This window comes from Nothoprocta perdicaria, unplaced genomic scaffold, assembly GCF_003342845.1.
Source record: "Nothoprocta perdicaria isolate Ctin4 unplaced genomic scaffold, notPer1 scaffold_464, whole genome shotgun sequence".
Classification (NCBI taxonomy): Eukaryota; Metazoa; Chordata; class Aves; order Tinamiformes; family Tinamidae; genus Nothoprocta; species Nothoprocta perdicaria.
Genome location: NW_020455715.1, coordinates 126,774 through 139,434, shown reverse-complemented (window position 1 = coordinate 139,434; position 12,661 = coordinate 126,774). Strand labels below are relative to the sequence as shown.

Sequence of the window (12,661 nt, the reverse complement as noted above, 5' to 3'; positions counted from 1 at the left end):
CTTATATAAGTGTCTTTTTTTTTTTAATGGTAAATAGTATGTTAACAAAACTGAATAATAAGTAAATAATAAAGAATCCCTGAGAAGTTGTGCTTATGAAGTTGCTTCCAGTAAATTATTCATGTTGGGTTTGGAGTTACTGTAAGACAACAAAGAAATGACCCTGTAGTGTTGTCAATAGCAGTTCTCTATAGCCAAGTGATCCAGTAGTGAATGTTGGTCTTCTCTCCACCAGATAGAGTGACCTGAAGATGAAACTTGCTGACGCCTATGGGCTGTTAGTGGATGGTGTTGGGTCGTGGGACTTCTCCGGAGGCTTTGTTCCTTGCGAGCTGCTGCTTACTGGAAAAGATGCCTACCCTGTGCTTGTGAGCCCTCAAAAACAAGTTCTGATCGCTGTCTCACAGTATGGGAAGGGCCGGATGGTGGTTGTTTCTCATGAGGGAATCTTGAAGGACTCCAAGTTCTCCCAGTTCCTCAGAAATGCTGTGGACTGGCTCAAGCCTTGCCCTGGGGCGCTGGTTGGGGTCCATCATCATTTGGATTCCCTCTCCAAGTTGCTCCTTGGGGCTGGCACCAAAGTGCAGGCTGGAGCAGAGCTCAGTGCTTCTCTGGGTGTGTACTGTATGGATGCCTATGACAGTACCCAGGCAAAGAACCTGATTCACTTCGTAAAGGAAGGTGGGGGCTTGCTCATTGGAGGCCAGGCCTGGTACTGGGCTAGTCGACACGGCAAGGAGAAGGTGCTGTTTGAATTTCCTGGGAACCAGGTGACCAGTGTGGCTGGTGTCTATTTCACTGGAAACTGTGTGGGGAAGGGGATCTTCAAAGTTTCAAAGAAGATACCCAAGATTCCCCTACTTGTCCCGTGAGTATCATCTGAACTGTTATGTCTATTTAACTAGCTCATAAAGCTATACAGGTGAGATGCTTACACTAGATTCTCAAGTTAGATGAGAATGATGAGGAATCCTGGGTCTTTAGCAGACAGGGATGCAATTTTTATCTTGAAATTTAAGAGATATCTTCTTACTATCTCCTGTCTCAAAGAGTGATTTCTAACTGCTTCCAGGGTTCCTGGGGAAGGCTCTGGGAAATCAGTCGGGGCAAGAAATGAGGGTAGCCATGATTTAGAACAGCCTGTATGAGAACATCCAAATGCATCTGTGGGCAACACACCGCAACTTGGGGAAGCAAAGAGTAACTCCTCTCCTTTGCCCCCAGAACTGTACATTCAGGGCAAGTGTGGCTTTCGCATGGTTAAAAAACAGGTTTGAGATGGAACATCTGGCTGGTTTTCTGAGACACGCTCAGGCTGGCAGCTATTAAACCTGTTCAACCTGTTACTTGCAGAAATTCACTGGTGTGAGTGAAGCCTCAGGGTGAAGACAGAGCTGAGGAGGCTGGGCCAGTGCCACATCCCTTCTCTGCACCTGACACAGACCATGGGCAGGAAACCTCTATGCTCCAAGATGGTTTGGGATTCCAGAGTGCTCCTTTGGGACCTAAAGCACACGTATAAAATTCAGGGCCTTTGTGACCCGCATCACAGAGCAGACAAGTCACCAGGATGCTGGATGCCATTTTTCTCTATCTCTTCCCCATTTAGCATGCCAAGCTGTACCAGCCACAGCTTTCTCCAGAGTTGAGGTTCAATGGGGTCTTGGAGGAGCGTGCATGCTGTGTTGCTTCCTCTGAGTGGCAATTCCATCACACTGCATTGAAAGCTGTAATTATAATAAAACTACCTACAAGCTTTTTTTTTTTTCTTTCATCGCAGGCATTTTTTTATATATATATGAAACTAAGCTTCAATAAATTATTGGATCTGATACTTCCTAGAAGCTGAATTTATATCCTGGTAAAGGCAGCTCAAAGCTCTGCTATTGAATTCAGAAAATTGCTTAGGGGACAGCCAAAAAAAAAAAAAAAAAGGAGTTATTTAATTAAAATTTTCTGAATGACTCTTTTCCCCAGCTGCAGTTCACAGGTAGATAAAAAAAAGGGAGAGGAATGGAAGATTCACCAGAGAAAAGTTACATAGCAACTAATACTGTTTTAAAAGGTAATTGAAGTATAGCTTCAATTTGACCCAGAGCCACAGAGGGCTTCATCTGGTCCTTCCTGCCAGTGTGTGCTTAATCCACAGCAAATCAGACTGCAGTCTGATGCAGGTGCTGTGCCATATGCCTGAGACCTGTCCTGTGGTAATGGACTGGAGTAAACTGATAATGAGAGCTGCACTCTTAATTCCTGTCCTGTGGGTGTGCAGAAGAGCTGAATCATTTATTCTCACTGAGCTGGCTGCAAAGACTGTGTAACAAGATGCTTTCCCATGCCAGAGAGAAAATTGTTTGGTAAAACTATACTAGCGAAACCGAGAGAAAGTATAAACAAAGCAAAATCAAGCAATTCAACGTGATTTACCATGGTGACATATAGGAGTTATGTGGAAATGACTTTGTATGATAGAGGTCAACTGATGGAAATTTGAGGAGTATGTATAAGGAGTCTAAGTCATCTTCCAATTGCTCATTGTCTGTATGCATATCTGTCTAGCTTATTATTATTATTCATTTCTGAATAGCAATAGAAGCCAAGAAATAGCACAGAGAAATATTTTGGGCTTTGTTGGCTGATGATTTCTAGGATGGGTGAAATGGATGAAGTTTCCCTTACAAGAGATTTGCCAATCCATATATCAAGGTTTAAACATTAAAGGGACTGATTAAAATATGTGAAAGGCCTTCTGATTTTTGAGCTCCTGTGATGTGTTTAGAAGGATTTTTAAGCAGTTCTTCAAAGTCACAGGCCTAGAAACATCCTTTTGACCCTTCTTTTTTTTTTTTTTTTTTAATGAATGCTGAGATTCTTACAGATATATTTGAGCCTTAAACCTGAAACCTTAAAAGGAAAAATAAAGGCATTTCTAAAATTGCTAGAACTGGCAATGAGACGTACTAAGGTGAGGGTGGAAGAACATGGATGGACAAGGCAGATTTCTGTGTAAAAGACAGCACAGCTTTTGTGTGTGGGCCCGGGGCTAACTCTGACCTCTCTTGGTTTTGTAGACACCATGCCAATCTCAGCCTCGATGCCGAGTTCCTGCTGCGTGGCGTGGCAGAGCTGGATGTCGCCACGGGAGGCGTGCCCTCCAGCTTGCTGGTGCACGGCGCACTCGCCTTCCCGCTCTGCCTGGACAGCTCGCACCGGTGCCTCATGGCCGCCGCGCGCTACGGCAAAGGGCGCGTCGTGGTGGCAACTCACGAGAGCCAGCTGCACTCCCCAAAGCTGGCGGGCTTCCTGCTCAACGCTCTCCAGTGGCTGGACGAGGGCAAGAAGGGGCTCGTAGGCGTGGATGCCAGCCTGAAGAGACTGTGTAACTTGTTCCCTCATGCAGAGGTGAAGTTCCAGGTGTCACACCTGACAAGTGATATGAGTGTTTACTGCTGCCCTTCGTACAGCGACAGGGAGGTGGAGAAGATCCATGCTTTCGTGGCGGAGGGAGGCGGCCTGCTCATTGGAGGCCAGGCTTGGTACTGGGCTTCCCAGCACCGCAGCAAAGCTGATGTGGCTGAATACCCTGGCAACAAGATCCTCAACCACTTTGGGCTCAGCATTCTGGGTGTGAACATCAAGGCAGCTAAATACACGGCCGTGGCGCCCGGGGAGCACTACCACTTCCGCAAGGCGCTCTCGCTTTTCTGGAGGCACGTGGACAAGAACGAGGAGCTCAAAGGCCCCTTGAAGGACTGGCTGCAAAGGCTGACACAAGACTGTGCTGCCTTTCTGCGCATCCCAGCCGACGGCTGCCCCGCGTACGCCTCGCTCCACCGCCTCCTGAGCAAAGTGCTCCGCCGGAGCGGCATTCCGCGCGTCAGCCGGCAATGCCCTGTGCAGAGCAACTCCAAAGAGGCCGCCCTTCTCTGCATCGCAAACGAGCTGTCCTGTGCCATGACGGACTGCGCAGCCCTAGTGCAGAAACCCGCCTGCGGGGTCTATGACCTCCCTGTGACCGTGGAGATTGATGGCACAAACCCTGGTGAGAAGCGTCACCCCCCTCCCTCTTGAGGAATGCTGCTGCTGCTGGGAGCAGGCTCTCACCTCGCGTGGTTGCCTGTTCTCACACGGCTGCATATGGGGATGCCTGTATGATTTTGCTTTGGGCTTCTGAGGAAGGAGATCTCACTGCAGGGACAAACAGGCTCCTGTTGTGGCCAACCTCCGTTGCAGTGCTCTGAAACACCCTGTGGGAGTTCAGCTCCCTCTCTGTTGGATTACAGGGCACTGAGGGGATGAACCACTGGATAGAGGCACCTCAAGGGAATTGTGCAACATAATGGTTTCTGTGAGAAAACTACCTCAAAATTCTGGTCCTGCAGTGTTGATGGCCATCCCCAAAAGATCTGAATTGGGCACGAAAGGTTATGTTTGATCCAGAGAATTTCAATCCAAGTTACAGCACAGTCTCACAATTAGTGTAAGCACAACTGAAGAAGCAACTGATTGTGGTTTGGGAGGTCTGGAATGAAGTTGGGAACTTCTTAAGCTGTTTTCACTAAAGGCAAGTTACTTTATAAGCACATCCTGAATAAGAAGTCTAAACTTAGGGTTTTTATCTATATATTCCTATTAAGATTCTTGTGTGTAAACAATATTTTTGAATGCTAGGTAGTTCCACTAGTAAGTTGCTTTTTCCTGGACAGATTCTCCTTATTTTTTTGTATTTGAATATCTCAGAGAGGAGCTGTTTGGAAAACTATTTAAATGAGGACAGAATCTTCTGAAGCGGCAATATCCGAGTGCTGATGTTATGTAGAGAGAAGAGTTGCAGAACAACTGTTCACTGGTTTTCAGTTCTCTTACAAGTCAGGACAAAAACAGAAAAATGCTTAGGACTAATTGAATTCAACGCAATGGATTAAACACTTTTTTTTTTTTTCCTGTTTTTTCTTTTTTTTTTTTTTTTTTTTTGCCGGAAATTATTTGGTATCTGTATAGTTTCACATAAAAAAGGAAACACCAGCAAACCACAATTTAAAGTTAAACACCATTCCAAAAAAGCTATCAGGGCAAGCCAAGCAAAACCAAGATAAATTGCTGAAACATGGCATTTGAACATACATGGTATTTGGTGAGACATGATACTGCCATATTTACTTTTTTTCTTGAAGAATATTTTGCTGGGAAAAATGGCTCATTCTTTCATGAATGTGTTCTATGACCATACAACTCTTTCTAGGACTGTTACAGTTTATGCTGAAATACACTTGCATAAATGTATATGAGAACTAGTGAGTGAATTTTGTCTGGACAGTGCAAGAGAGATGGATCATCTTTGCACTGTGTGCCAGAACTGTCCACAGAGATCTTAGGAGAAAGCCTAAAAGGTCTATCCTATCCTAGCTGTAACTCTTAAGCTGGGCACCCCAGCATTCCAGTACAATTCATCAAGCTTTTAGACAGAAATGCAATTCTCTTCTGACTATAATTGCAGTCTGCTAGGAATAGGAATTTGTGTCGTCCTCAACCTGTGCTGACCAGACTTTAGAGAAAATATGACTTTACTGTGTGTTATCTAGGAAATGATTTGTGACTATTAACTTTGCAACTGTATTTAATATCATGGCAGTATGTATCCCTTCTTAGAGCTCTCCTTTGAGAGGATCCAAGTGGAGGTGTTGGGGTTTGGTTTCTTTTTTATGTTTTTAAAGGTGTTGGGAAGTGCATTTAAGCTTGGCATTTTCAGAAGTTCAAATTTGGGTGGGCAAGCATTCCATTTTTTTAACAGGCTTCTTCACAGAATACCTTTTGCTTTATAACCAGAAATGTATTTCTGAGAGGTTGGGTAAAACACTAGACAGTTAGGTGAATGCAGAGCCAGGCAAGAGAGGATGGAGATTCTCTTTTTGCAGCTTGAGACCTCCAGAATGCATGACATTAGGCTGGAAAAGTGCTGATTGTTCAGGACTGTCTTAACTTTTAGGTAAGACAGCCTGGAGGAGCACGGGTCTCTATCTCCCTGAAGGACACACAGCACTTATAACATTCCCTTGCATGGCGGTTGGTGCTGGTCTGCAGGTGAGTTTTCTTGATTTTGACTACTGCTCACTGATGTATTTATCAGGTGAGCACTCGAAAAAGGGACTCAGGAGGCTTTTCTTACTATTTTTGGCATTTCAATCCTTGCCTACTGCTGCCACCCTATGGCACTTTTAGTGCATTATGATCTTTTCTCGTTTCCTTCTCTTTACTGTTATGGTTTCCATGTGCTAGTTGGTTAAATGAGTGTGGCTGCTGCCTTAAGGCATTTGTGCTTTTCTTTCACCCTTCAGATAGGCTTTTCTGATAAGGAAACTTAGCCTTGTCTGTTTTCAGATGTCTTGTGAGGTACTTCTGTGGCGCTGTCCCTACTTCTTATGTATACAGATCACATACAAACTAGCTACTTGGGCTCCTGCTATATAAGAACAAAGAAGACCAGTGCTCACCTCCTTGGAGATTTTTTTTTTTTTTTTTTTTTTTTTCAGAAAGCTCCACGTAGCTGAAATCCAATGTTAACTCAGGTTGTTCTGTGTGATTTTGCAGCCCCGTGCTGTCTGTTTTACTGTATCACTACCAGGAAATAGGCACAAGAAGGGAAGTCAGCAAGGATCCATCTCTTCACCTCACCTTTTTGGGTATTACTTCAGTGCTGCTGAAGAGCGAAGAGAAGATTGGTACAGTGCTCTAGTGAGGGAAATCACTGCAGTCTCTGCTGACTGTGAAGGAGGCAAAAGAAGTGAAAATTGACAGGGACAGCACTGAACTTCATTTTTTGCTGTTCTTCCCACTTGCTTTGCTGCTTCTACACACCACAGGCTGAAAACTTGAGTAGGGTTGGAGACAGAAGGCTGCTTCCGTATGTGTGCCCTGAAAGGACAGTCCTGCACCAAGGGCTTCAGGGTGCTGTGGCCTGTCAGCTTGCCCTTGGAGTGCTTTGCTCAGCTCTTCTTACCCTTCTGTTTGCCAGGTGCAGATTGGATGTCACACGGATGACCTCTCTCACGCTGCGCAGCTGAAACGGGCTCCAGTGGTGATTCGCACCTGTGATGTTACCTGCCCGAAGCAGCCTGTTTCCTGCCTCTGGGGTGGCCTTATTTACATCACAGTGCCAGGAAAGAGTGTCCTGGGGAAACTGTCCATTACTGTAGAAGGGGCAGTGAGAGCTCCTTTTTTCAAACTCGGTAGGTTTGTTTATTTGGTGGCCTTGTCCTCAGCACTACTCATAGACGCCGTTATTCTTGTGACTTCAGGGCCACTGACCTTAGCCCGGGTTTAGTTTTCTTGTTTTGTCTTCCTTTGACTTGTCCTGGAATTCTGGGTACTGCTCTGGGACTGCCGTGTGGTGGGAAGCAAGTGAGAGGGTTGTCGTGAAATGGGCACCATTTGTCCAAAATGACATTTCTTAGAGGTTGGAGTTGTCATTTTTCAGCAAAAACCCAAATTTGCTTTGCCGTATGCCTGCCATATGGGGCCACCTCCAGTCCCTGCAAGTAAGTAGTAATCTCTCCACTGATGGGTTTTCCTGTGTTTCCATCGATTTCCCTTCTCTTGTTGTATGGATCTTCTTTTGCTCCTCTGTCAGAATAAACAACAATCAGTGTTGTTATCTCTCTGCTGGAGAACAGAAAATAAGATCATTAAGAGATACTGGAGAAGTTTGTTGTTTCTTATTCTCAGATAGGAAGTAGGTATCTGCTCTTGCTGTGTCTTGACTGTAAGACAGCCCTTTTCTGTCTCTGTCTCCTATCCACACAAGAGCCCTGAGGAGACCTCTAAAGCACATGTTTCTGTGGCTTGACTTCTGGGAGTGTGCTCCACGATGATTTTCTGTGTTAATGTAGGGGAGACCTGTGAAAAACAGTGGCAGGCCTGTATCCGGCATTACCCAGCTCCCTGGGCAGAACTGGCTGTGGAGAATCTCATCCTGACGGTGCCAGCGGACAGCATTCGCCACATAGAGAACCCCAAGCCACTGCTCAGCCTGTGGGACGAGATCATGGTGGCAATAAGCACGCTGGCGGCCATTCCAACAAAATTCCCAAGGCCGGAGAGGATTGTAACGGATGTCCAGATCTCGTGTGGTAGGTATATTTGCTCCAGGGCCTTCTAAGGGAGCCCAGAAAAAAGTGGCCTCTGGCAGCAGTGCCTATTTCTCGGAGGCTGTTGTGCTAAAATTGGACTGCAAACTTACATAAGGGGTGCGAGACTTGCATAACAGTGAGCTGCTCCATCAGGATAGAAATCTGGTGAAACACATTGACTCTTGCATTTGCCCCCCTGTTTTCGAAACTGGTATCGTCTCACTCAGGTTTTCTGCTCTCTGAGTGTTCTGAGGCAGAGCTGCTGCCTGCAGTGGTTTTGGCCACAGGCAGATGTTCATTCTGCCTCCTGCATGCACTGCAGGGACAGTGTATCTGGGAGATAGTGACCTGGTTTCTATTTTTCCCTGCCTCAGTTACAGGACTGTTTGCTTACAATAAGTTGTAGCTGTATGGCCTGCTGGAGACATGCTATGCAAGGGTTACTATGGACAAAGCTTAGCCTCAAAAAACACGTGTCTGAGCTGACGGCAAAGAAGAAACAGGCTGTGCATCACTATCATAGGCTGATTTGTAGTTTTACACTGATGCTCACGCACATCCCCACCTGAACTTCTGAAGCTGTAAATCAAGAGCATTTCGTTTAGAGTCAGTTAGATGGTAAATGCGGAAGCTTGCAATGCTATGTTTGTTCCGTTATTTTTCAAAGCCAACCGGTTAAATCATAAATACAGTGAGTGCAGGGCTTGGCATGAACCCTGATGTCCTAACCCCTCGCCAGACCACATGGAAAGAATTATTTGCACATCTGAGAGTGTTAAATTGTCCTGTCCTGGGAAAATGCTAGTTAAAATTACCATAGTCAGCACACTCAAAATTCCCTTGTGGTTTGGATTATCCAAATGTTTACACTCACATTTTTGAACTTGAACTTTTGGACTTGCCAGGATTTGCTGTAGGGCTCTTCCCCTTGAGGGGAACTCAAGATCTTAAATAGTTCCTGCAACAAGGAATATGTGATTCATGTCCTCTAACTTGGATAGTGTGCAGGCTTTGTCGTCGGTCAAAGCCAGTTACGTAAGCTCCCTTTGTGCTGAGTGTAAAGGACTGTTTAACCCATCCCGTTAAAGGTATTTGAGATGGGGAGGTGACTTTTGTATGAATTTTTGGGAATCCTCAAGGGCAAATCAGAGATGAAGCCACCCAGGATACTTGGGTAAATTCCCTGGCAGTGCCAAATTCTCACCCAGCATGATGCTGATAAATTGTTTAGATAACAGCTATTCTGTGAAGTTAAGCATGTCGAGCACTGTGATCTCCACGAGTTTCTTCCACACTGCTAACTCTTGGAGTGCAGAGTTGCAGTATTTATATAGGAAGAGTCAAGCACTGCCGAGTGCCGAATTACATTATTGCATGGTTGGACTGACTTCTCTGTGCTCAGAGTGAGATAATTGAGATCTGTCCTGGGTGAGTGGGCAAAGCTGCACCTAACTGAGAATTCAGTGTTACCCTTACACCTGTTATTTATCTGTCTGTTATAGTGAAGTTTGTGGTATAATCTCATAAAAGGAAAAATTGTCACTCATGGTTACAAGGTGTGATTTATGACATGGAGGAAGGCCATTTATACCTAAGAAGTGCTGGAATAAGGACGTATGCTGTGTGTTGGTACCTGTCTTTTCCTGCAGGCTGGATGCATGCTGGCTACCCCATCATGGGCCACCTTGATTCGGTGAAGGAGATGGTAGACATGAAGCACATGAAAGCCACTGGTCTTTGGGGTCCTATCCATGAGCTGGGACACAATCAACAGCAGCAAGCATGGGAATTCCCCCCTCATACTACAGAAGCTACCTGCAATCTCTGGTCTGTCTATGTGCATGAGAAGGTACTGGGGATTCCCAGACATCAGGCCCATAAGGCGCTGAGGCCAAATTGTCGGGAGGAAAGGATAAGAGCGTATCTGAAGAAGGCTGCTCAGCTAAAGGACTGGGCAGTGTGGACCGCACTGGAGACATACCTGCAGGTATGTTGGGGAGAAGTGGGTTCATTCTCAGTGCCTAATGACTGCAACTGTTTGCTTGCAAGCGGGATTCTTCTTGGATATGGAAAGCACTGGAAAGATACATGGATAGTTTGTGTAGCACTAATGGCTTTTCTCTGCAAGTCTTGGCCACAGCCACCCAGAGAGAGACCCAAGTGCTAATCTTTCTTCCTAGAGGAGAAACAGAAATTGTTTCTTCATACAGAGTGGGAAAAGAATGATCTAGTATGGGTACAGTTCTTTAATCTGCTGCAAATTTCCAGTGATTTTTGGCCTAGTTGGCAAAAAAAAAAAAAAAGAAAAAAAAAAAGAAAAAAAAAGAAAACCTTTGGCACTGTAGAACTTCGAGAAGAATAGTGTGCTGATAAGTTACATGGCTAAGCTTCCCTCTACAAAACAAAGGAAAGACCAGAGTGCTCAGAAGAGGCAGCACACTGAGTGAGGCCAGTATATGCCATCAAGTGTTGAGGGTGTAAGTTTATGTTATCCTCCCTCTTCCGAATCTAGTTAGAGGCCTCACTGCATTCAGGACGCTAAATCAGGAGCGCTGTCCAGATCAAGGTGTGCTCTCACAAGAAGCGTGCGAGAGAGTCTTTCCCATGCTCGCTGTAGCAGCCAGTATTCTAGTTGAGAGAGCATTTGACCTGATTGGAATTTGAGATTTCCAGCTGAGTGTCCATTACGATGACTTACGCTGTTGACTGCTGTGAGGTGGATATTCCTCAGCTCCTCATCTGGCTGAGAGATCACAATGTCTCCTTCCTGTTTTCTGACTGCTCCTTGTTCTCTTGTCCTCCATCTGTCCAGGTTCTCCCCAATTCCTTACTGGTAGGTTTTCACTGCACAGGAAGCCTACCCCTCATACAAAAAAATGAGCTGTCATTTCCTTGACTGTCTCATATCTTAGCCTGTGTTGAATTTAGTTGCTTGGGAGAGGATGTGTTAAGCAGAGGAAATAACTTAGGGCCTCTGTATTGCCCTTCCTGTGTGGAAAAGGACAGTTGGATGATACCAGGCTAAACTTCCAACCTTGACTTACCTTTGGCAGCAGCTTGGGATGCCTCAGAGGAAAGTGCACATAATACCTAACTTCTACTTTACACCTCAGAGATGCGTTGTAGACAGATGAAAAACACAGGTACCTTCCCCCTTTCAGCCACATAGGGTTTTCTTCAGCTGAACACCTTCCATGTTGCTTTGAGTCGTACATCTGGATCCTGTTAGATGCTTTTCGCTTTCCTTTTATCCAGGAAAGCTTCTGCATTGACCTTCAGGACTTTGAGATCCACACCCTCCTACTTGCATGGCAGCAGGGTGCCAGCTGGTCCTGGCATTACGTGAGGGAACATGCCATCTGTGAGGGTTCAGCCTTGCACTGTACTTACCTCTCCAAAGTGGTCACTGGATCCTGTTGTGCAGATCTTGGAAAAAAAGAGTGTAAAGCTATTAGAAAATCCATCAGTTGGACCAAGGAATGTACAGGTTTAAATGAGCCAACACAATTCCTGTCTGTACTGTTTTGTCTCCACTTCCTCACTATTCTGGAACTTGCTTTGGACTAAGGTCATAGCCCTTCAAAGCTCTGTCTAAACTAGGCAAAAGAAGCACTTGGCAGCATGTTACTGAGTTGCATAACCCCCACTTATCCAGTTGTACCCCAGAAGTACCTGCGTTTTATTCCAATAGAACACTGGTTGTGAGGGAGTGAACGGATAGTTTTAATTCTGCTCATGTTGTGACTTGTAGCTGGAAACTCCCTGAATACTTGAACTCAGAATCTAGGAGATGCTCTTACATTCTGCTGGCCAGATATAACTGAACATGTGAGGAGTCTTCTGTGTAACTTCTCTCTCTGCTTTTGGCCTTGTGCAAAACCAGACCCTTCCTCCTCTTGTCACCGCTAACCTTCTTAACCCCAAATCTTGCCTAATTCATAGCTAGTCTCAGCACTAGGGGGTTTCCATGCATACATGGGATTATCAGAGATAGAAAACCTGCTTGTTCTGCCTAATGTAAAAATGTCCTCTGCCACTGCTTAGCTGTTCTAGCAGGATGGAGGATTAGTGTCAAAGTGTGTTGCACTTTGGCTTGGTAAGCAGCTACTAGCACGGATAATCAGTAAATATTCTGCTGTTTTTCCAACTCACCTTTCCATACTAACCTCGTATTGAGCAACAAAATAGGTTTCTGCTCCCTCTTGAAACTCGTTGCTTAAACAATAGTAGCTTCAGCCTTTGTTCTTGTTCCTAGACAAAACATGATCTGCCCACAATCCTGTTTTCCGACTACTCCTTGTTCTCTTATCCTCCTTTTGTCCAGGTTCTTTTGAGTCTTTACTGATGGTTTTTCTCTGTCCAAGAAGCTTTATTCTGCAAAAATCAGAGCTTGCATAGTTGGTTGCTGATGACTGTTGATATTTCCGTATGTCCCCAATGTACCTATTGTGTCCATTTCAGGCCAGCAGAGTGGGAATACTTCCCTTCCCTTCCCTTCCCTTCCCTTCCCTTCCCTTCCCTTCCCTTCCCTTCCC

The 12,661-nt window shown here is 45.3% G+C and overlaps 1 protein-coding gene across 1 annotated transcript in view; it reads left to right on the top strand.

The window, feature by feature from the left end:
- The first annotated feature begins 251 nt into the window (after window positions 1–251).
- The window catches only part of TCAF2 (TRPM8 channel associated factor 2), a 13,171-nt gene continuing 761 nt past the window's right edge, over window positions 252–12,661 (top strand). The window contains exons 1-6 of the mRNA XM_026046950.1: window positions 252–868; window positions 3,072–4,042; window positions 5,987–6,081; window positions 7,013–7,226; window positions 7,887–8,126; window positions 9,776–10,113. Coding sequence (XP_025902735.1) covers window positions 252–868; window positions 3,072–4,042; window positions 5,987–6,081; window positions 7,013–7,226; window positions 7,887–8,126; window positions 9,776–10,113 — 2,475 coding nt within the window. The remainder of the gene's footprint in view (window positions 869–3,071; window positions 4,043–5,986; window positions 6,082–7,012; window positions 7,227–7,886; window positions 8,127–9,775; window positions 10,114–12,661) is intronic.